The sequence below is a fragment of the Penaeus vannamei genome, chromosome 36, assembly GCF_042767895.1.
Source record: "Penaeus vannamei isolate JL-2024 chromosome 36, ASM4276789v1, whole genome shotgun sequence".
Taxonomy (NCBI): domain Eukaryota; kingdom Metazoa; phylum Arthropoda; class Malacostraca; order Decapoda; family Penaeidae; genus Penaeus; species Penaeus vannamei.
The window spans coordinates 16,708,281-16,730,780 of NC_091584.1; the positions used below are offsets into that span (position 1 = coordinate 16,708,281).

The following is a 22,500-nucleotide window of genomic DNA, read 5'->3' on the forward strand; positions in this document are numbered from 1 at the left end:
AAGGAAGAGATTATAAAACTGGGAAAAGCAAGGGAGAAAGTGGATTCTGGAAAGCTGTAACAAAAAAAAGGTCATGTAACAAAAATTACAAATGTTATTACAAATGACTTTCCTGCTATTGCCGTATTCCTCACGCTTCACAAATGGTCATTATCTTTATAATTCATATAATACTTTGATAACCATAAAAGCAATTATTTTCTTACCCCAAGAGAGACAGGTGTGATAACAAGCCAAGTTGCCGCCCAGTATCCGTAAAGGGGCAGAGGCATGTAGATGTTCATTTCTTCACGAATGTTCCTCATGAAGTTTTTGAAACCTGGCGAGAGAGAAGAAAAAAAAAAAAGTTACAACTTGGACATGTTTAGCGTTTGGTAGTTATCGATTCACCCGGTAGTATGGTTGTTAAAGTGGAGATTTGAGTGGTCAGGATTTTTGTGCATTTGTGTATTTATAGGTAGGTTTGGGTGTCAATGTAAATGTAAATGAGGGTGAAAATGGTGTTGCAAGTGTAGGTATCTGTGTGCGTATATGTGTATGTGTACGTGTACGTGTACGTGTACGTGTACGTGTACGTGTACGTGTACGTGTACGTGTATGACTGTTTATAAGGGCACTTCCGTAGGCATCCCGCACAAAATCTCCACTCATCCTCCTTTTTAAACAAAGAACAAACGCAAACGAGGCCCGCCGAGGGCTTACCGTAGAAGTACTGCACGACCACGATCTCCGTGATGGCCAGGATGATGACCGACAGGCCGGCCGAGTACCAGTTGAACAGCTCGAACATGTAGATGCCGCCCTCGAGGCACATGGTCAGCCCCGCCAGGAACAGACCGAAGCACACGCTGAACACCACCAGGGGCTTCCGCGACCGCAGGGACTCGAACTGATCGAAGAGGGCGGTGCTCAGGGTCTCCACCATCGTGAACTGTGGGAGGAAGGAGGTTAAGAGGGGGTGGTGAGTGGGCGGGGAAGAAGGGACGAAGAGGAGTTTGTAGGTAGCAAACGGGAATCGTTTTTGTTGAATGAATTTAGATGTGTAGCCTATATAGTATATTACATTTTATGTACTTATGCACCTGATGGCAAATGACTGGCTCTACTGTAAGCGACAAGGAGGAGGAGGAAGATTAGATTTAGTTTTAATTCCATTTGTTACAATAGATATTTTTTGCTGTGACATACAGTCTGTTTTATTTTGCCCAAATCTCCCCATGTGTGAAAGAAATGGCCAGGGTAAGGTGCTGCTCTAGGAGGATGAGGAGGAGGAGGAGGAGGAGAAGAAAAGAAGAAGAACAAGAAGAAGAAGAACAAGAAGAGGAAGAAGAAGAAGAGGAAGAAGAAGAAGAAGAAGAAGAGGAAGAAGAAGAAGAAGAAGAAGAAGAAGAAGAAGAAGAAGAAGAAGAAGAAGAAGAAGAAGAAGAAGAAGAAGAAGAAGAAGAAGAAGAAGAAGAAGAAGAAGAAGAAGAAGAAGAACAAGAACAAGAAGAAGAACAAGAACAAGAACAAGAACAAGAACAAGAACAAGAACAAGAACAAGAACAAGAAGAACAAGAACAAGAAGAAGAGGAAGAGGAAGAGGAAGAAGAAAGAATACGAATACGAAGGATACGAAGAGGAAGGAGGAAGAAGACGATGAGGGTGAAGAGGAAGAGGACGAGGAGGAAGAGGAAGAAGAGGAGGAAGAGGAAGAAGAAGAGGAGGAGGAGGAGGAGGAGGAGGAGGAGGAGGAGGAGGAGGAGGAGGACGAGGAGGAGGACGAGGACGAGGAGGAGGACGAGGACGAGGAGGAGGAGGAGGACGAGGACGAGGACGAGGAGGAGGACGAGGACGAGGACGAGGACGAGGACGAGGAGGAGGAGGACGAGGAGGAGGAGGAGGACAAGGACAAGGACGAGGAGGAGGACAAGGACAAGGACGAGGAGGAGGACAAGGACAAGGACGAGGACGAGGAGGATAAGGACAAGGACGAGGAGGATAAGGACAAGGACAAGGACGAGGACGAGGAGGATAAGGACAAGGACGAGGACGAGGACGAGGAGGACGAGGAGGATAAGGACAAGGACAAGGACAAGGACAAGGACGAGGACGAGGACGAGGAGGACGAGGAGGACGAGGACGGCGACGGCGACGACGGGGACGGTGACGAGGAAGAGGACAACTCACCTGCGAGTCGAGGCCGAGCGTGATCAACATCGCGAAGAAGAGGATGGCCCAGAGCGGCGACACGGGCATGCGCGTCACGGCGGCCGGGTACACGACGAAGGCCAGGCCGGAGCCCGAGGACACGACGTCCTGCACCTCCACGCCGAGCTCCGTCGCCAGGAAGCCCAGGATGCTGAAGATGACGAAGCCGGCGAACACGGACGTCGAGCAGTTGGAGAAGGCGATGATGATGGCGTCCCTGGGGGAGGTGGAGGGGGGGGGGTGAGTCGTTTGCTTATTAAGCAAGAGTGCGCGATTTATGAAAAGAAGTGGTTTCAAGGATCATGATTTGATTCTCAAATATGACATAGGGTGGAAAAATCCTAATACACCATATGAAACAAAAACATATCAGCAATGATACAGAGACAGACAGACAGACAGACAGACACACACGCACACTTCTGTCTAACTACCTATCTATAGCATCTCTTACCTCATGCAATTATTCTTGAACTTGTTGTAGGAGGCGAGGGTGATGAGGCCTCCGAAGGACGAGCCGAGCGAGTAGAAGATCTGCGTGGCGGCGTCGTTCCAGACCTCGATCTCGCCCAGGCGGGAGATGTTGGGGCGCAGCAGGTAGAACTCCACGCCCTTGTACGCGCCCTCGAGAGTCACGCCTGCGGGTAGGAGTCGGTTAAGGAGAGGGTTGGGGATTGAACCGGATTTAGAGGGATTTCTGTAAGTAATCCTGTTGTCGTTTTATCAAAATACGCTCACATGTTTATCCAAATATGTCTATGTGTACACGTTTATCCACATTTGTGGATGTGTAGACGTTTATCCACATTTGTGTATGTGTAGACGTTTATCCACATTTGTGTATGTGTAGACGTTTATCCACATTTGTGTATGTGTAGACGTTTATCCACATTTGTGTATGTGTAGACGTTTATCCACATTTGTGTATGTGTAGACGTTTATCCACATTTGTGTATGTGTACACGTTTATCCACATTTGTGTATGTGTACACGTTTATCCACATTTGTGTATGTGTACACGTTTATCCACCTTTGTGTATGTGTAGACGTTTATCCACATTTGTGTATGTGTACACGTTTATCCACATTTGTGTATGTGTACACGTTTATCCACATTTGTGTATGTGTACACGTTTATCCACATTTGTGGATGTGTACACGTTTATCCACATTTGTGTATGTGTACACGTTTATCCACATTTGCGTATGCGTAGACGTTTATCCACATTTGCGTATGTGTAGACGTTTATCCACATTTGTGTATGCGTAGACGTTTATCCACATTTGTGTATGTGTACACGTTTATCCACATTTGTGTATGTGTACACGTTTATCCACATTTGCGTATGTGTAGACGTTTATCCACATTTGCGTATGTGTAGACGTTTATCCACATTTGTGTATGCGTAGACGTTTATCCACATTTGTGTATGTGTACACGTTTATCCACATTTGCGTATGCGTAGACGTTTATCCACATTTGCGTATGTGTAGACGTTTATCCACATTTGTGTATGCGTAGACGTTTATCCACATTTGTGTATGTGTACACGTTTATCCACATTTGTGTATGTGTACACGTTTATCCACATTTGCGTATGTGTAGACGTTTATCCACATTTGCGTATGTGTAGACGTTTATCCACATTTGTGTATGCGTAGACGTTTATCCACATTTGTGTATGTGTACACGTTTATCCACATTTGTGTATGTGTACACGTTTATCCACATTTGTGTATGTGTACACGTTTATCCACCTTTGTGTATGTGTAGACGTTTATCCACATTTGTGTATGTGTACACGTTTATCCACATTTGTGTATGTGTAGACGTTTATCCACATTTGTGTATGTGTACACGTTTATCCACATTTGTGTATGTGTACACGTTTATCCACATTTGTGGATGTGTACACGTTTATCCACATTTGTGTATGTGTACACGTTTATCCACATTTGCGTATGCGTAGACGTTTATCCACATTTGTGTATGTGTAGACGTTTATCCACATTTGTGTATGTGTAGACGTTTATCCACATTTGTGTATGTGTAGACGTTTATCCACCTTTGTGTATGTGTAGACGTTTATCCACATTTGTGTATGTGTAGACGTTTATCCACATTTGTGTATGTGTACACGTTTATCCACATTTGTGGATGTGTACACGTTTATCCACATTTGTGTATGTGTACACGTTTATCCACATTTGTGTATGTGTACACGTTTATCCACATTTGTGTATGTGTACACGTTTATCCACATTTGTGTATGTGTACACGTTTATCCACATTTGTGTATGTGTAGACGTTTATCCACATTTGTGTATGTGTAGACGTTTATCCACATTTGTGTATGTGTACACGTTTATCCACATTTGTGTATGTGTACACGTTTATCCACATTTGTGTATGTGTACACGTTTATCCACATTTGTGTATGTGTAGACGTTTATCCACATTTGTGTATGTGTACACGTTTATCCACATTTGTGTATGTGTACACGTTTATCCACATTTGTGTATGTGTACACGTTTATCCACATTTGTGTATGTGTACACGTTTATCCACATTTGTGTATGTGTACACGTTTATCCACATTTGTGTATGTGTACACGTTTATCCACATTTGCGTATGCGTAGACGTTTATCCACATTTGCGTATGCGTAGACGTTTATCCACATTTGCGTATGTGTAGACGTTTATCCACATTTGTGTATGCGTAGACGTTTATCCACATTTGTGTATGTGTACACGTTTATCCACATTTGTGTATGTGTACACGTTTATCCACATTTGCGTATGTGTAGACGTTTATCCACATTTGCGTATGTGTAGACGTTTATCCACATTTGTGTATGCGTAGACGTTTATCCACATTTGTGTATGTGTACACGTTTATCCACATTTGCGTATGCGTAGACGTTTATCCACATTTGCGTATGTGTAGACGTTTATCCACATTTGTGTATGCGTAGACGTTTATCCACATTTGTGTATGTGTACACGTTTATCCACATTTGTGTATGTGTACACGTTTATCCACATTTGTGTATGTGTACACGTTTATCCACATTTGTGTATGCGTAGACGTTTATCCACATTTGTGTATGTGTAGACGTTTATCCACATTTGTGTATGTGTACACGTTTATCCACATTTGTGTATGTGTACACGTTTATCCACATTTGTGTATGTGTACACGTTTATCCACCTTTGTGTATGTGTAGACGTTTATCCACATTTGTGTATGTGTACACGTTTATCCACATTTGTGTATGTGTACACGTTTATCCACATTTGTGTATGTGTACACGTTTATCCACATTTGTGGATGTGTACACGTTTATCCACATTTGTGTATGTGTACACGTTTATCCACATTTGCGTATGCGTAGACGTTTATCCACATTTGCGTATGCGTAGACGTTTATCCACATTTGCGTATGTGTAGACGTTTATCCACATTTGTGTATGCGTAGACGTTTATCCACATTTGTGTATGTGTACACGTTTATCCACATTTGTGTATGTGTACACGTTTATCCACATTTGTGTATGTGTACACGTTTATCCACATTTGTGTATGTGTACACGTTTATCCACATTTGTGTATGTGTACACGTTTATCCACATTTGTGGATGTGTACACGTTTATCCACATTTGTGGATGTGTACACGTTTATCCACATTTGTGTATGTGTACACGTTTATCCACATTTGTGTATGTGTACACGTTTATCCACATTTGTGTATGTGTACACGTTTATCCACATTTGTGTATGTGTACACGTTTATCCACATTTGTGTATGTGTACACGTTTATCCACATTTGTGTATGTGTACACGTTTATCCACATTTGTGTATGTGTACACGTTTATCCACATTTGTGGATGTGTACACGTCCACCCACATATGCGTATGCGTACACGTTTATCCACATTTGTCTATGTGTACACGTCCACCCACATCGTATGCGTACACGTTTATCCACATATGTATATGTGTATATGTTTATCTACATCTGCAGACCCTTCTTACCGTCTGGCAGAAGGACTTACCCCTGATGAAGAGGATGAGCAACACGGCGTAGGGGAAGAGGGCGGTGAAGTAGACGACCTTCCCGGAGCTCTTCACGCCCTTGGCCAGACACGCGCCCACGATAATCCACGCCAGCGCCAGGCAGCCCACCAGCTCCCAGCGCATGCCGCCCATGTCGTCCCAGGTGGTGCCCGTCACGCCCAACATGCGGTTCCTGTAGGATAGGGAGGGAAGGGGGTTAAGATCGGGACGAATTCAGCGGTCAAGGTCCATGTATAAATAGGATTAGAAGATGCAAAATCTACGCGTCCTACGTCTGGGCTATACACTACCATACGGACATGCATCGCCATTCGCTTGGGGTCTAAAAAATGCCACATGTAGAATTCAAACGTCATACACGAAGTACTAATGATATGCAAAAGCGTTAAACCATGAATTGTGTGGCATGACTAGCAACAATTGGTCGCACTGCATTGCATTGCAGCGCAGGATAATAAACAGCTAAAATTTATATCTAACTGCCCACAGAAGTGAGGTACATGTCCAACGTTCTGTGATATATCAGTGAATATCACACAAGGTAAAATGATTGTGTATCAAGTAGAACTTCTTTCATATCTGCCCTCTTTTCGATTTATCCTCAAATATTCTAGAAAACCTTAATGTTGCCAGAAGAGAAAATCAGGAGAAAGAGAAAGAAAAAAAGAGACATGCACAGGCAGACAATGGAGACAGACAAGAGTGAAACAGCCTCGATCCTCACTTGAAATAATCCTCGCTGGCGGAGATCCTGGGCACGGATCCCTCGGCCTTCTTGATCTCGCCGGTGATCAAGTCCTCGCAGTAGGTCTCGTTGTAGCTGCTGAGGTTGCCTATGCTGCAGTAGCTGTCGATGGAGATGCAGCTCTTGTTGTAGTAGAGGAGGGACTGGTTGCGGCAGTTGGCGGCGGCGTCCTCGGTGAAGCACTCTGCAGGGGGAGGGCGACGCGGGTTGGAAGAACACTTGGACAATAAGGAATTCTGCGGGTGCTCTTCGTGTTGTTTTTGTCATTATCACAGTGACTAGTAGATGCGATGAGTTTACAGTGACTCATTACTAGATTTATCATCTACACATTTAGCATCAATTTCTATCATCACTTTCGTAACAACCTGGTGTTTTCCCAGACACTGACTATGGAAGAATAACAACCAAAATGCACAAATTATCACTACCAGTAATTACAACAATGCCTTGCCACTAACAGTTAACAACAAAACACACAAATACCAACACGAAAAACTTGGATTACTCCAGAATTCTTCCACACTCACCGATGGAGTTGAAGTCGTTGTCGCAGTGTCCCCAGGGCAGGACGCTGGTGAAGGAGGCGAAGGTGTAGAAGAGGGTCCAGGCGAGGATGAGGTTGTAGTAGATGGCCACGAGCGCCGAAACCACGATCATCCCCCACCCAAGACCTGTAGGGGGGGGTGAATTCGGTCACGGTTTGCATTGACTGACTGACTGATTCGTTTACTTGCATGTGATATGGTGTTTGTTCTTTGAGGCGTTTTGCTACTTCACATAACGCGTATGATAATTGTCATTTAGATAACAAACACATTTGATATTTGGCTACGTTTTCTCTTCTGTGCGGTTTATGTATTTTATTTCAGTGCCATTTTTCTATTTCTATCAATAAACAATCTGTACGTAAATAATCTACATTTATTTACATACACCATAAATTCTTCTATTCTTCAACTTAACCCGCCACACAATCCAGCCAAAAGTAGATAAATCCCCTTTCAACCACATAACATAACCTTCCACAATTCCCAAAATCAATTGTGTCGAAATACCAAAGAAAACGGGAATAACTCACCAGAGAAAATGGGAGCCAGTTTGGGGAAGAGGATGTTGGGGCCCAGACTAACGTATTGTCCGAGGGCGAGCTCCATGAAGAACAGTGGCAGGCCGGCACACAGCAACATGATCACGTACGGAATCAGGAAAGCGGCTGTGGAGATGCGAATGAATGAATAAAATGGGATAATAGATAAAGGAGAGAAGGAATAAATGTTACAGAGATAAAATTAGTTATTTAGTAAATGAACCGAGGAATTATTTGAATGCATCTAGGAAGAAACATGCTTTCTTGAACAGATATAAGAATTAACAAAAGAGGATTTAAATGAATAATTTAAAATATATAACTAAATATCAAAGAAAATTAATACAACTAATTAGAAAGTAAATTCATACAATAATTCACACAAGCTAAGCTATTCGTACATTAATTAACTAAAATCACGAGTGCAAGAACAATGAACACCAACATATCTGAAGCGCGACATGACATTGCATTTATTCGGTAAAGGAATGAAGCCCTGTCGCCAAAATAAGCATTACGTCACCCCAATTCATTGGCGTTTTCCTAGTAACAATTACAAGGTCATTCATGCAGGGAGAATGCGGATCAACAAACTGTTGATAATTTCGGTGTCCTTAAAAGCCCTTCAGCTGTTTGGTCGTTCTTTTACTCATTTACACCCACGGCAATTGTCGTTTTTCTAAGGCGGTCTAAAGGTATTTCCCAACGACGTTCTTCCCGTGTACACCTCCCCCCACCCTTTTACCCAGGGCAAAGCCGTTCCCTTGAGCCACTCCCCGCCGCCGTTCTCGTCGCCTCTCCCCCATCCCCCTTCTACCCAGGCCAAAGCCGTTCCCTGAGCCACTCCCCGCCGCCGTTCTCGTCGCCTCCCCACCCCCTTCTACCCAGGCCAAAGCCGTTCCCTGAGCCACTCCCCGCCGCCGTTCTCGTCGCCTCCCCACCCCCTTCTACCCAGGCCAAAGCCGTTCCCTGAGCCACTCCCCGCGCACTCACCGCCGCCGTTCTCGTCGCCTCCCCCCCCCCCTTCTACCCTTGCCAAAGCCGTTCCCTGAGCCACTCACCGCCGCCGTTCTCGTCGCCTCCCCCCCCCCCTTCTACCCTTGCCAAAGCCGTTCCCTGAGCCACTCCCCGCGCACTCACCGCCGCCGTTCTTGTAGCAGAGGTAAGGGAACCTCCACACGTTGCCGAAGCCGACGGCGTAGCCCAGGCACGACAGGAAGAACTCGCACTGGTTCCCCCACGTCCCGCGATCCTCCTCGGCGTCCAGGGCCTCTGTCGAGCCAACGTCCTTCTTGTCTTCCTTCCCCATGGTGCTGATGCTGCAGGAGGGAACGGGAGATTAGAACCGGGGTGGGGGGGGGGGGGGGGAGACAGAGGTAGAAGGAGATGAAGAGGGAGAGGGGAGGGAGCTATATGGGAGGGGGCTATAGGGGAGAGGAGGGGAAGATGGGAGGGGGAGGGGAAGATGGGAGGGGGAGGGGAAGATGGGAGGGGGAGGGGAAGATGGGAGGGGGAGGGGAAGATGGGAGGGGGAGGGGAAGATGGGAGGGGGAGGGGAAGATGGGAGGGGGAGGGGAAGATGGAAGAGAGAGGGGAAGATGGAAGAGAGAGGGAGGGGAGGAAGGTAGACAAAGGTAGAAGGAGATGAGGAGAGGGGAGAGAGCTAGAAGGAAGGGGAGGGAAAGAAGGGAGTAGGGGAAAGAGGAGGGACCGATTGGAATTTACAAGAGAAAAAAGACTATGAATTTAAATATATGAATAAAATATGAGCAAGAATATGAATAAGCTTACATACTTGCATGAAATAAAGAATGATAGTGGTATACATAAAAAAAGAAAATTAAGAACCAATTCACTGCATGAGTAAAGTACGGCAGCTTGATTTAGTAACAAGAAAACAAGAACGAGAATATAATTAATAGAATGATCGATAGTAATATAATAATGATAATGATAAAGATAAAGGATGATAATGAAAATGGACATAATAATAATAATAATAATAACGGGAATGATGCTCATTTTAACATTTCCCTAGATAATGATTCCCTAAACACGAAGAAATGGTTTGTAATTATAAAGATTGTGATATAAACTGATAACGATCTATGACTAAAATGACTAAAATATAAAAGCTATTAAACATAAAACAAAACAAACAAGTAAACAAACAAGGAACGAGTGTAACGACATTCTACGAAATGTAAGGCACGTAAAATTATAACTGAAAAAAATTACACACAAAAAATCAAAATGGTAAAGGGCAACATAAAATATAAAAACCCATAAAACACACAAGTAACAAGAGCACCTAAAAAGAATGAGGATGAAAAAATGTACGCACGTAACAAAGATGAAAAAAAGAAAAACAAACAAACCAGGCACTGAGTACACGCCATAAAATAATAATAATAATAATAATAATAACAATATCAATAATAACAATAACAATAACAATAATAATAATAGAACCAAAACACAAACACAAGAGAGGCTAGTGTGGAGAACAGCTGCTTCCCTCCTTATTGGCGTGTGAGGTTCCAACCACACCTATCTGCACTGATAACTTCCCCCGGTCGCATCCCGGTTCTCACTAAATTCTCGCCAGCGTCTTAAGCCACTGAAGCGACGTCTTGACCCTCCAGAGCTCTTCCTCAACCGAGAATTCATTACTAATGTGGTGCAGCTTTGCCTTGGGTTGTAATGCTGTGATGATTTTGACTTTTAATGATCCTGTTGAGACTGGTTTCACCACCAAGGATGTAGTTTAGCAATTACAGTTTAGAAACTTAGTAACAGGAATGACGGAAACTTTAATATTTACTAAATAAAAAATATGCGTTTCCTGAAACCTGAAAATCGAGATGTGGGTCACACACAAACATCCTTCTTAAAGGGGCTTACAGCTTGGAGATTTCCCATTTTCTTTGTTCAGAGTAAGTATAATCTGGACATTTGGAGTTGTTATCCCTCTAATTTCATTTCCTTTCCTTAATGATCAAAGCAGCATTATTAATAGGAATATATGACGTCAAATTAATAGAGATCATCCGGTGTTTAGTAATAACAGTAAGAAAAGGATGCGCAAAATACGACTCATCCGGGGGATTTCAACGCGACATTAGCAACCAATCCAAGGCGGGCATTTTTTTTTTCGCCTCCCCCCAACCCACTTTTATCTTCTGTTTCTACCTGTCCACCTCTTCTTCTTATTCTTCTCCTCCTCTTTTATCAACCCCTTTCTTGACTACAAATTACATTTCAACACTTCCTACAAAAATATAAATCTCAAAGGGAATACTAATATTTTTTTATGATATTGCATCAAGAGGGCAAACCCCGTCACTTCAATCTTTCAGAGACCTAAGTCCTACTCAATAAAGTCCTTGTACTGGCCATTTCCCCCCTTCCGTTTTCTTCCGCGTGAGATCCGGAGACTAAACGACCTTTTAAAGAATTAGGAAAGGAAAGTTAAAAGTCATGTTACCTCGAGTTCCCTCCCAACACGACAACGCAGCAACGGATCGTGGATGGGGAGGGGTAGGAAGGGAGGTAGGAAGGGAAGGGGGAAGGGGGAAGGGGGAAGGGGGGAGGGGGGAAGGGGGAAGGGAGTAGAGAGTAGAGAGAGTAGAGAGAGTAGAGAGAGAAGGAGGAGATTGAGAGGGAGAGAGAGAAGGAGGAGATTGAGAGGGAGAGAGAGAAGGATTAGATTGAGAGAGAGAGGGAGAAGGAAAGATTGAGAGGGAGAGGGAGAAGGAAAGATTGAGAGGGAGAGGGAGAAGGATTAGATTGAGAGGGAGAGGGAGAAGGATTAGATTGAGAGGGAGAGGGAGAAGGATTAGATTGAGAGGGAGAGGGAGAAGGATTAGATTGAGAGGGAGAGGGAGAAGGATTAGATTGAGAGGGAGAGGGAGAAGGATTAGATTGAGAGGGAGAGGGAGAAGGATTAGATTGAGAGGGAGAGGGAGAAGGATTAGATTGAGAGGGAGAGGGAGAAGGATTAGATTGAGAGGGAGAGGGAGAAGGATTAGATTGAGAGGGAGAGGGAGAAGGATTAGATTGAGAGGGAGAGGGAGAAGGATTAGATTGAGAGGGAGAGGGAGAAGGATTAGATTGAGAGGGAGAGGGAGAAGGATTAGATTGAGAGGGAGAGGGAGAAGGATTAGATTGAGAGGGAGAGGGAGAAGGATTAGATTGAGAGGGAGAGGGAGAAGGATTAGATTGAGAGGGAGAGGGAGAAGGATTAGATTGAGAGGGAGAGGGAGAAGGATTAGATTGAGAGGGAGAGGGAGAAGGATTAGATTGAGAGGGAGAGGGAGAAGGATTAGATTGAGAGGGAGAGGGAGAAGGATTAGATTGAGAGGGAGAGGGAGAAGGATTAGATTGAGAGGGAGAGGGAGAAGGATTAGATTGAGAGGGAGAGGGAGAAGGATTAGATTGAGAGGGAGAGGGAGAAGGATTAGATTGAGAGGGAGAGGGAGAAGGATTAGATTGAGAGGGAGAGGGAGAAGGAGGAGATTGAGAGGGAGAGGGAGAAGGAGGAGATTGAGAGGGAGAGGGAGAAGGAGGAGATTGAGAGGGAGAGGGAGAAGGAGGAGATTGAGAGGGAGAGGGAGAAGGAGAAGGATTAGATTGAGAGGGAGAGGGAGAAGGAGAAGGATTAGATTGAGAGGGAGAGGGAGAGGGAGAAGGAGAAGGATTAGATTGAGAGGGAGAGGGAGAGGGAGAAGGAGAAGGAGGAGATTGAGAGGGAGAGGGAGAGGGAGAAGGAGAAGGAGGAGATTGAGAGGGAGAGGGAGAGGGAGAAGGAGAAGGAGGAGATTGAGAGGGAGAGGGAGAGGGAGAAGGAGAAGGAGGAGATTGAGAGGGAGAGGGAGAAGGAGAAGGATTAGATTGAGAGGGAGAGGGAGAGGGAGAAGGAGAAGGAGGAGATTGAGAGGGAGAGGGAGAGGGAGAAGGAGAAAGAGGAGTGAGAGGGAGAGGGAGAGGGAGAAGGAGAAGGAGTGAGAGGGAGAGGGAGAAGGAGAAGGAGGAGATTGAGAGGGAGAGGGAGAAGGAGAAGGAGGAGATTGAGAGGGAGAAGGAGAAGGAGGAGGAGGAGGGAAAGTGAGAGGGAGAGGGAGAGGGAGAAGGAGAAAGAGGAGTGAAAGGGAGAGGGAGAGGGAGAAGGAGAAGGAGAAGGAGGAGATTGAGAGGGAGAGGGAAAGGGAGAAGGAGAAGAGGGGAGAATTGGAGAGGGAAAGGGAGAAGGAGAAGGAGGAGATTGAGAGGGAGAGGGAGAGGGAGAAGGAGAAGGAGGAGATTGAGAGGGAGAGGGAGAGGGAGAAGGAGAAGGAGGAGATTGAGAGGGAGAGGGAGAGGGAGAAGGAGAAGGAGGAGATTGAGAGGGAGAGGGAGAGGGAGAAGGAGAAGGAGGAGATTGAGAGGGAGAGGGAGAGGGAGAAGGAGAAGGAGGAGATTGAGAGGGAGAGGGACAGGGAGAAGGAGAAGGAGGAGATTGAGAGGGAGAGGGAGAGGGAGAAGGAGAAGGAGGAGATTGAGAGGGAGAGGGAGAGGGAGAAGGAGAAGGAGGAGATTGAGAGGGAGAGGGAGAGGGAGAAGGAGAAGGAGGAGATTGAGAGGGAGAGGGAGAGGGAGAATGAGAAGGATGAGATTGAGAGTGAGAAGGAGAGGGAGAAGGAGAAGGAGTGAGAGGGAGAGGGAGAAGGAGAAGGAGGAGATTGAGAGGGAGAGGGAGAAGGAGAAGGAGGAGATTGAGAGGGAGAGGGAGAGGGAGAAGGAGAAAGAGGAGTGAGAGGGAGAGGGAGAGGGAGAAGGAGAAGGAGTGAGAGGGAGAGGGAGAAGGAGAAGGAGGAGATTGAGAGGGAGAGGGAGAAGGAGAAGGAGGAGATTGAGAGGGAGAGGGAGAGGGAGAAGGAGAAGGAGGAGATTGAGAGGGAGAGGGAGAGGGAGAAGGAGAAGGAGGAGATTGAGAGGGAGAGGGAGAAGGAGAAGGAGGAGATTGAGAGGGAGAGGGAGAGGGAGAAGGAGAAGGAGGAGATTGAGAGGGAGAGGGAGAGGGAGAAGGAGAAGGAGGAGATTGAGAGGGAGAGGGAGAAGGAGAAGGAGGAGATTGAGAGGGAGAGGGAGAGGGAGAAGGAGAAGGAGGAGATTGGAGAGGGAGAGGGAGAGGGAGAAGGAGGAGGAGGAGATTGAGAGGGAGAGGGAGAAGGAGAAGGAGGAGATTGAGAGGGAGAGGGAGAAGGAGAGGGGGGAGGGAGTGGGAGACGGAGAGGGGGGAGGGAGTGGGAGACGGAGAGGGGGGAGGGAGTGGGAGACGGAGAGGGGGGAGGGAGTGGGAGACGGAGAGGGGGGAGGGAGTGGGAGACGGAGAGGGGGGAGGGAGTGGGAGACGGAGAGGGGGGAGGGAGTGGGAGACGGAGAGGGGGGAGGGAGTGGGAGACGGAGAGGGGGGAGGGAGTGGGAGACGGAGAGGGGGGAGGGAGTGGGAGACGGAGAGGGGGGAGGGAGTGGGAGACGGAGAGGGGGGAGGGAGTGGGAGACGGAGAGGGGGGAGGGAGTGGGAGACGGAGAGGGGGGAGGGAGTGGGAGACGGAGAGGAGGGAGGGAGTGGGAGACGGAGAGGGGGGAGGGAGAGGGAGAGGATCTAGGGAGATTAAAATCCGTAGTATGAAGTAACTTGGTAGCCAGGGGAAATAAAACATTTTTTTCTGTACTCCACTTTGAGGACCATTAAAAAATAATAAAAAGAAAAAAAGGTATACGAGGCCAAATCTATAGACACACCAATACTAGAAAACCTACTCCCTCAAAATGAACCGGAAACACACTGACACAAAAAGAAAGAATGTAAAAAATATACATCTTTCTTAGAAGAAATGAGTAATAGCGCTCTTGGTGTAACCGAGCCCGACTTCCTCACCCCCCCCCCGCCCCCACGCCCACACGACACCACGCATTTCAAAGGTCATGCGGATGCTGTTGCCGGCTGGCTATCTGCTGACGGCGGTTTGCTGTGAGCCGTTCCTGCCTGCTGCCTGATCTCGGGTCGATGTCGGTTGTCGGCAGAATGACTGTCGGTTATCGGCAGAATGCCTGTCGGTTGTCGGCAGAATGCCTGTCGGTTGTCGGCAGAATGCCTGTCGGTTGTCGGCAGAATGCCTGTCGGTTGTCGGCAGAATGACTGTCGGTTGTCGGCAGAATGACTGTCGGTTGTCGGCAGAATGACTGTCGGTTGTCGGCAGAATGACTGTCGGTTGTCGGCAGAATGACTGTCGGTTGTCGGCAGAATGACTGTCGGTTGTCGGCAGAATGCCTGTCGGTTGTCGGCCCAAGTGCCAATGGTTTGCTGTTGATTACCCGATGTCTGCTATCCCTTCGCAGCTCTCTGTTGACAGCAGTTTGCTGTCGGCGAACTCCACTTAGCGTGGCTACGCGGGAGAACGCAGACTTCCGCTCAACGCAGTCGGAGGAAAATCCGCAAACACGAACGAGATGTTACCGGTTTCCGCCGTCACGACCGGGGAAGCGAACTTGGGCGCCACAGTGATTCTTTAGAACGAAGAGATATTGGTCACGTCCATGTAATGATCAGTCTCCAATTTTCAAAGATTTTGTATTTTTCCTCTTTTTTCACTCTCGCGCTTCGGAAAAAAATAGTAATTTCCGACTTTTCAAACGTTTTGTAGAAGCGTTTCATATTTATCTACATTTCACTTTATTTTTAAATTTTCTTTTTACATTTATTTATCTAAGTTATAGTCCTTTAACACGTAAATTTATCTGCCCATTATATTTAGCTTTTATTATGTGCAAGGTTGCGTTTCGTTTACGTAACATACAGAGCAACCCATCCATGGAAGGAAAATTGCGAAGCGTCAATCAAAACATCCTTTCATGATAAACTAATTGGTTCGTCTGTTCTCGGTAAACAAAAAGATTTACCCATCGGCCACACACGTTTTCTCTTTGTTCATTATATAATCAAGGAGTGTGACGTGAAATCAGGAAAATTTCTCCACATTTTCCAGTTTTCTTCTTTCACCTCCCAACGCGGGGTCTTCACGAATGATCGACGGCGTGCAGATGTCGCCCTATTCGCTCACATCCGCGCGGGGCCCATTTAAGCCAATTAGATTCGGCAACGAGGGCGTGGATGCCTTGTTATTTAGGAAACAGTCTCATTCTATTCTAAAACCCAATTTGCATGTGAGGCTGAATCTCTCGCCGACACAAAGGCATTCCTCGCTACTGGATTATGTGGGTTGTGTTGGCAAAGGGGCTCTGTGACTATCATCGAATGTGCGTGTGATAAATATGGTACACACGGCAGATAGACAGACATACCAATCAGACCCCTGTATGAGTTCATGTACTACATTTAGGCTACATACACAGATCCTTATTCTAAAAAAATATATATATCATTGACACTCGTTGAATTATTACTCAAGATAAATTCTAAATCGCTGTGCCTACGATCAGTAGAGTCACGCAGAGTATGCCTTGCTACCCTCCTTCCCTCTCCTCCTCCTCCTTATCCCTCTTCCCCCTTCTTGCTTCTTCCGCCTGCCCTTGACGGCAAAGATACGAATACAATTAAACAGGGAGAGACCGCGACCGCAAGAGTCGGCCTGTTTTGCAAGGGCAGTAAAACCAAGGTGTTGTCTGCCATTATCAGCTGCGGAAGGTTTTGCTGAGCAGCAGCAAGAAAGAGGGAGAAGCAGGATGGAGGAGGAAGAGGAGGAGCAGGAGGAGCAGGCGGAGGAGGAGGGGGGAAGGGGGGAAGGAGGAAAAGGGGGGTAAGGAGGAGGAGGAAAGGGGGGGGGTAAGGAGGAGGAAGAAGAGGAGGGAAGGAGGGAGGGATAAGGAAAGGGGGGGGGGTAAGGAGGAGGAAGAGGAGGAGGGAAGGAGGGAGGGGTAAGGAAGAGGTGGGGGGTAAAGAAAAGGGAGGGAGATTAAAAAAAACAAAACAAAAAAAAAACATGGGATTTTAGAAGGGGAAAAAAGCCCAACTCAACGCAACTCAACTCAAGGTCCCCCCCCCCCCCCGCCCCCTGCCCGCTCACCCACACCCACAACCCCTCCAGATTCCTCTCTTCCCGGGAAATGACTCATCTTACCCTCCCCGTCTGCCCCGGGGATGCTACTCCATCTGGTACCGACCGGCATCGGACACCGGGGACTACCTCTTGTCCCTTAAGGGGATTCCCGTAGCCGTTTCTGTTAGCTGTTTTTATAATATCCCTCTCCTTACTGCACCTTAGCTGTTTATGCATTATTTTCTGGTGATCAGCATTTGTTTATATATTTCTGCTATCATAACTACTCGTATTAAGGCACTTTCATCACTCATAATCACTATCATTATCCTTCGTCATAAGGGTCGAATTAGTGACAAGTAAACAAACAAACAAACAAAATATGAACAAGTAAACGAGAAACAACGAACAAGAAAAAAACAAACAAACAAGTAAGCACCCTTAAGTTTCACCCAACCGCGTCCCTCGCCATTAGGCCCAGAGGAACAAGCTAGGATATGAAAGTGTAAACATGAAAAAGAAAACACGCTCCAAATATCATTATTAGCTCATTCCTTTTCACTTTCACTCTCACTCTCATCCCTCCGCGAATTCGAAAGTGAACGAGGCTCCACGGAACGAGACGGGACGCGTTTAATAAAGGTCAAACAACCGGGTGTTTTCGTGGACTTTTCGTGAACGCAAAGAGACAACAAAACAATCCACCATTGTCTTTATCTTATCTGACGGATCCTTATTAATGACTCAGAGGGGGCGTGGCGTCGTTTGTTTACCTATCTGTTTGTTTATTTCTGGTGGTTTGGTCTCGGGGAGAAGGCTAATTAAGGAAAGGGAAAGGCGGACGGAGACTCCAAGATAAGTTTGCTGATTATTGGGAGATGAAAGTCGAGCGGGAGGCTGATGGACATGCATCACGCAGCGGCCTTGGCTAAATACGAGACGACGAAGGAAATGGGTGATTTGGCAGTAATCATCGACGGATATCTACGTGGTTACTTCACTCCGCGACAGTTTGGGGTTTTGTGACGTTAGGGATAATGATAGCGTTCATGACGATAAAATACTGAGTAATGAAGAAGAAAAAATACAAAAGGATAAAAGTGCACGCACATTATCCGTCTTAATTACTTTCATATCTGAGAATGTATATGAACGGAAAATAATCTACATATGAACGTTGTTTATACGGCGGAAGTCCAGCTCCCGCCCTGACACTGACCCCAATGCGCAAGCGGTTCGCCCACAGACGGCTGCTGGCAACACGGGACTTGATCAATCTCCTTATCAAGAATGCAAGATGCTTCCGTAATAAGAATGTTTCCAATAATAAAGTGTGTAAATTGCATTCAATTTTTTTTAGGCTTAATTCATATATAATTATAAATTATGACCAACGATCTCTTCTCTTCACTATGGTGGGCTGAAAAGTGGTATCACGCTACATTTTCAAAGTAAGAAGTAATCCACGTATAGTTGAAGAGAATAACAGAGAAGCTATCCCAAAGAGTAGCCTAAAACCGTTGTTAGAATGGATCTCCTTTCCCGGGCCCACACTTTCACCTGTAGCCTACCAGGGGTGGCTCTGTAGCTATATACGGGGAGAGAATGTTATGTACACAGACTTATTGTGTACATTAAGTGTTATACTGTAGATGTATATAAATAAATCTAAAATCTCAAGGATATCCTATCGAGTTTGTCCTTGTGTGACGAAGGCTGATAAAAATAATACTTAAAATACCAGTTTCTTCCTCATTTGTCTTTCCCTTCATCTACATCACGCTCTCCACCAACGCTACGATTACCACCCTACATCAAACTCCTTGACTATTACTAGATGTACCTCTCCCCTGCATCCATCCTTCATCCACCCGTCTCTCACCCAACACCCCGACCCTTCCCAACTTCATCCATCTCCCTCTCTTTCCCTTCCTCATCCAATCCTCTTCTTCCCTCCTTCACTCCCTCCCTCCCTCCCTCCCTCATCCACCTCATTTCCCATTTATAGGCATACAGACAGAGACAGAGAAAGACAGACAGACAGACAGAGACAGAGAAAGACAGACAAGAGACACACAGACAGTCAGCCATCTCGCAACCTTGAATCCGTGACCTGTTCCCCGCGACCTCACCCTTCCTGCCATTGTCACCGAGTCTTCCAAGATGATAATGATAATAGAAGAAAAAGAATACAAGAAATAGAAGAAGGAAAATCCTGAAGGGCGTTCGCTAAGATAACTGCGTTTTATTTAATGATAACAGTTATGCAACATCATTAGTATTAATGCTATTACTAATACTATTAAAATTATCTACAATTACTTACTTTTTTCTTTATCTAGTGGTGTCCGTTGTCCGCCAACTGCTCGTTCTGACCGTCTTGATCAGTCTTTAAATCTGCAAATGAAGATGAAATATGTTATATTTGGAAATTGATAAAGAATTTCATAATTCAAAAAGGACGCTAACTCATCAAGTGTGCTAATCCTTATGTATCAACCGTAGATATTTCCGATTAAATTAATTGATAATTTACGTAATACATACTACAGATAATGCATATATACATCTACCGTTTACATTATTCACTAATGATGATTCTCAAAATGCATCAATATAATAAATTTACCATCCAACCTCCCAATAAAACTACTTGCTAATGTCAAATTTCCTCGTATATTTTTCTCATTACTAACGACCGCTTACCCTGTATTTTACGAACAGTAAATCACGAACACATAATTTACGCAATTTATTTACTAAAGACAATCGGTCTGCTACGTTATCTACTTGCAATATTCTATCTTGCATATTGTGCGACTACTCATCGACTGTAAAAGTTATTCTAATATATTTCTCGTTCGTCCTCGGGGATTCCTTCGTGTTGCAACCTCCAGAGTCTGCATCATTGCACTCTTGGCAACAGTGCACTCATGATCAGGGTGCGTTTGTTACGAGGAATCATTGCTTTCGAGAGCTTTTAATGATACGGTATTTGAGGCGCTTCTCCTGGGAACAAAAAAAATATTTAGTGTCAGCAAGTTGTATATATAAACAGACATATACAACTTGAAAAAAACTATGCAAAAAATTGCCCCCACCAAAAAAAAAAAAAAAAAAAGTTGTGGGACTTCCAAGGTCCGCCGGTGTTTGAATATAAAATGGAAGTATTGTGGAAATTGACATCATTCTTAAAATCTTCGAATATGCAACAGCCTCCGTATTCTTCTCACACCTTTGTTATCACGAAATTATCATCACTATCCTTATCATTATTCTTTCCATGACCGTCATCGTCATTACTTTTATCTCCATTTACTTTGTGGTGAAACGTCTGTTGCGAGATCGAACATGTAGTTTTTTTTCGCTTTATTTATACACATGATTTTATTCACTTCGCTCCAACATTTATTTAAACGAGAGGTGTTTAGTCTATGCCACGTTTTGAGGCGAGGGATGAAATATATATTTTTTTTAATGAAATAAAACGATAATATCCTCCAAATATTAACTTAAAAAGCCACTCCTATGTACGCCTTTGTCGTTTTATTGTTTATATTCCCCGGTCTTTCTTCTCGAGGGAGAGAGGGAGAGGGAGAGAGAGAGAGGGAGGGAGAGGGAGAGAGAGAAGGAGGGAGGGAGAGGGAGAGAGAGGAGGAGGGAGGGAGAGGGAGAGAGAGAAGGAGGGAGGGAGAGGGAGAGAGAGAAGGAGGGATGGAGAAGGAAAGAGAGAAGGAGGGAGGGAGAGAGAGAGAGAGAAGGAGGGAGGGAGAGAGGGAGAGAAGGAGGGAGGGAGAGGGAGAGAGAGAAGGAGGGAGGGAGAGGGAGAAGGAGGGAAGGATGGAGGGAGAGGGAGAAAGAGGGAAGGAGGGAGGGAGAGGGAGAAGGAGGGAAGGAGGGAGGGAGAGGGAGAAGGAGGGAAGGATGGAGGGAGAGGGACAAGGAAGGAATGGAGAGGGAGAGAGAGAAGGAGGGAGGGAGAGGGAGAGTGCAAGGGGTGGCCGGGGATACCACTCACTGGCCGGGCGTGGGATTGAACGCAGGTCCGCAGGATTGCTAGACCAGCACCTTACCGCTGCGCCAGCACAGAAGGAGAGAGGGGGAGAGAGGGAGAGATAAGGACAGAGGGAGGGAGGGAGGTGGAAAGGCAGAGAACAGAAGAAAACCAGCGTCTGAAAATACCCAAACAGAACACGGACACCGGGGAATTGGCTGCCTTCCAACTCCGGGCACCTGGCCACCTTGTCTCGGCCGTGGGGGGGGGGGGGGGTATAGGGGAGAGGGGAGTGAGAAGAGGTGGTGAAATCCAGGAGTGAGACAATGAGGAAGAAAAGTGGGAAGAAAGTAAGGACGGGTAAGGAGGAGAGGAGAGGTGCAAGGAGAGGGGACAGGGGGCGATTCTGGGAGGGGAGAGAGGGTACTCGGAGGGGGTACAAGAGGGAGGGGCAAGGCGGCGGGGAAAAATCCTGGAGGAGTAGGAGACAGTCATACGACCTCTTGTCAAGGCGTGAGAGCATTCGAGTGAAGTCGGGGTCAGTAAGAAAGAAAATGACATGCACTTTCTTATTCCAGGTATCTAGAAAGTAGACGATTTATATTCATGACAAATTCGCTAATATTTCTCCAGGCAACATAAGGGTGGAAGGAGGGGGTTGGGGTGGGGGACGGCAGGAGATGGATGTTGGTGGAGTGGAGGGTGGGGGGGGGTTGAGGATACAGCATTCTACGTGACGTCATATTTGCAGTCGAATACTGGCTATACCGCATGCATTTGTGTTCATATTTAATATTACTTTAGCAAACAAATTATTTTTAAAGACATGATCTGTATGATGATCTTTTAAGCAATTCACATTCTGCACACAAACACAAAGGAAAGTTACACAGAGGTATAGAGCGAATAGATTTAAATACACTTCTGAACTCCTCAGAACTCGGCTGAGCCTTGAACCGCGGGTCGAAGCTGTGACATGCGAAGCCCAAGGAAAAAAATTACAGCCGCCGGACTCGCTTCACAGGAACCTCAAGGCCTCCACCCATCCCGCGTCCTGCCCGTGATGCCTTTTAATGGCGCTCTGTGAAAAGTCTGGCGAAGCGAACAACTAGGACAAAAACCCAGTGAATAAATAAGCAATTGAATTTTATTGGTAAGCAGGTAGATAAATGAATAGCTGAATATACAAGTAAACAAAGATTGATAGATAATCAACTACACGCACATATTGCATGTCCAAAAAGGAATGATAATAGTGAATATCCCGACCGATCAAGAATTCATATATAAAGCCTCGATCGGATCCGGAAGGACTTCTTTCGCTATTGTAATTCTTTCTGTCTATCTCTCCCCCTT

The 22,500-nt window shown here is 45.7% G+C and overlaps 1 protein-coding gene across 1 annotated transcript in view; it reads right to left on the minus strand.

Moving 5' to 3' along the window:
* LOC113814794 (sodium- and chloride-dependent glycine transporter 1-like) overlaps positions 1-22,500 on the minus strand; it is a 43,873-nt gene that overhangs the window by 2,513 nt on the left and 18,860 nt on the right. Inside the window, exons 2-11 of the mRNA XM_070114878.1 lie at positions 19,477-19,547; positions 9,250-9,428; positions 8,101-8,235; positions 7,550-7,693; positions 6,999-7,203; positions 6,253-6,446; positions 2,645-2,828; positions 2,170-2,407; positions 703-931; positions 207-319 (exon numbers count right to left, since the gene is read on the minus strand). Of these exons, the coding sequence (XP_069970979.1) occupies positions 207-319; positions 703-931; positions 2,170-2,407; positions 2,645-2,828; positions 6,253-6,446; positions 6,999-7,203; positions 7,550-7,693; positions 8,101-8,235; positions 9,250-9,418 (1,611 nt within the window). The 5' untranslated portion in view covers positions 9,419-9,428; positions 19,477-19,547. The remainder of the gene's footprint in view (positions 1-206; positions 320-702; positions 932-2,169; positions 2,408-2,644; positions 2,829-6,252; positions 6,447-6,998; positions 7,204-7,549; positions 7,694-8,100; positions 8,236-9,249; positions 9,429-19,476; positions 19,548-22,500) is intronic.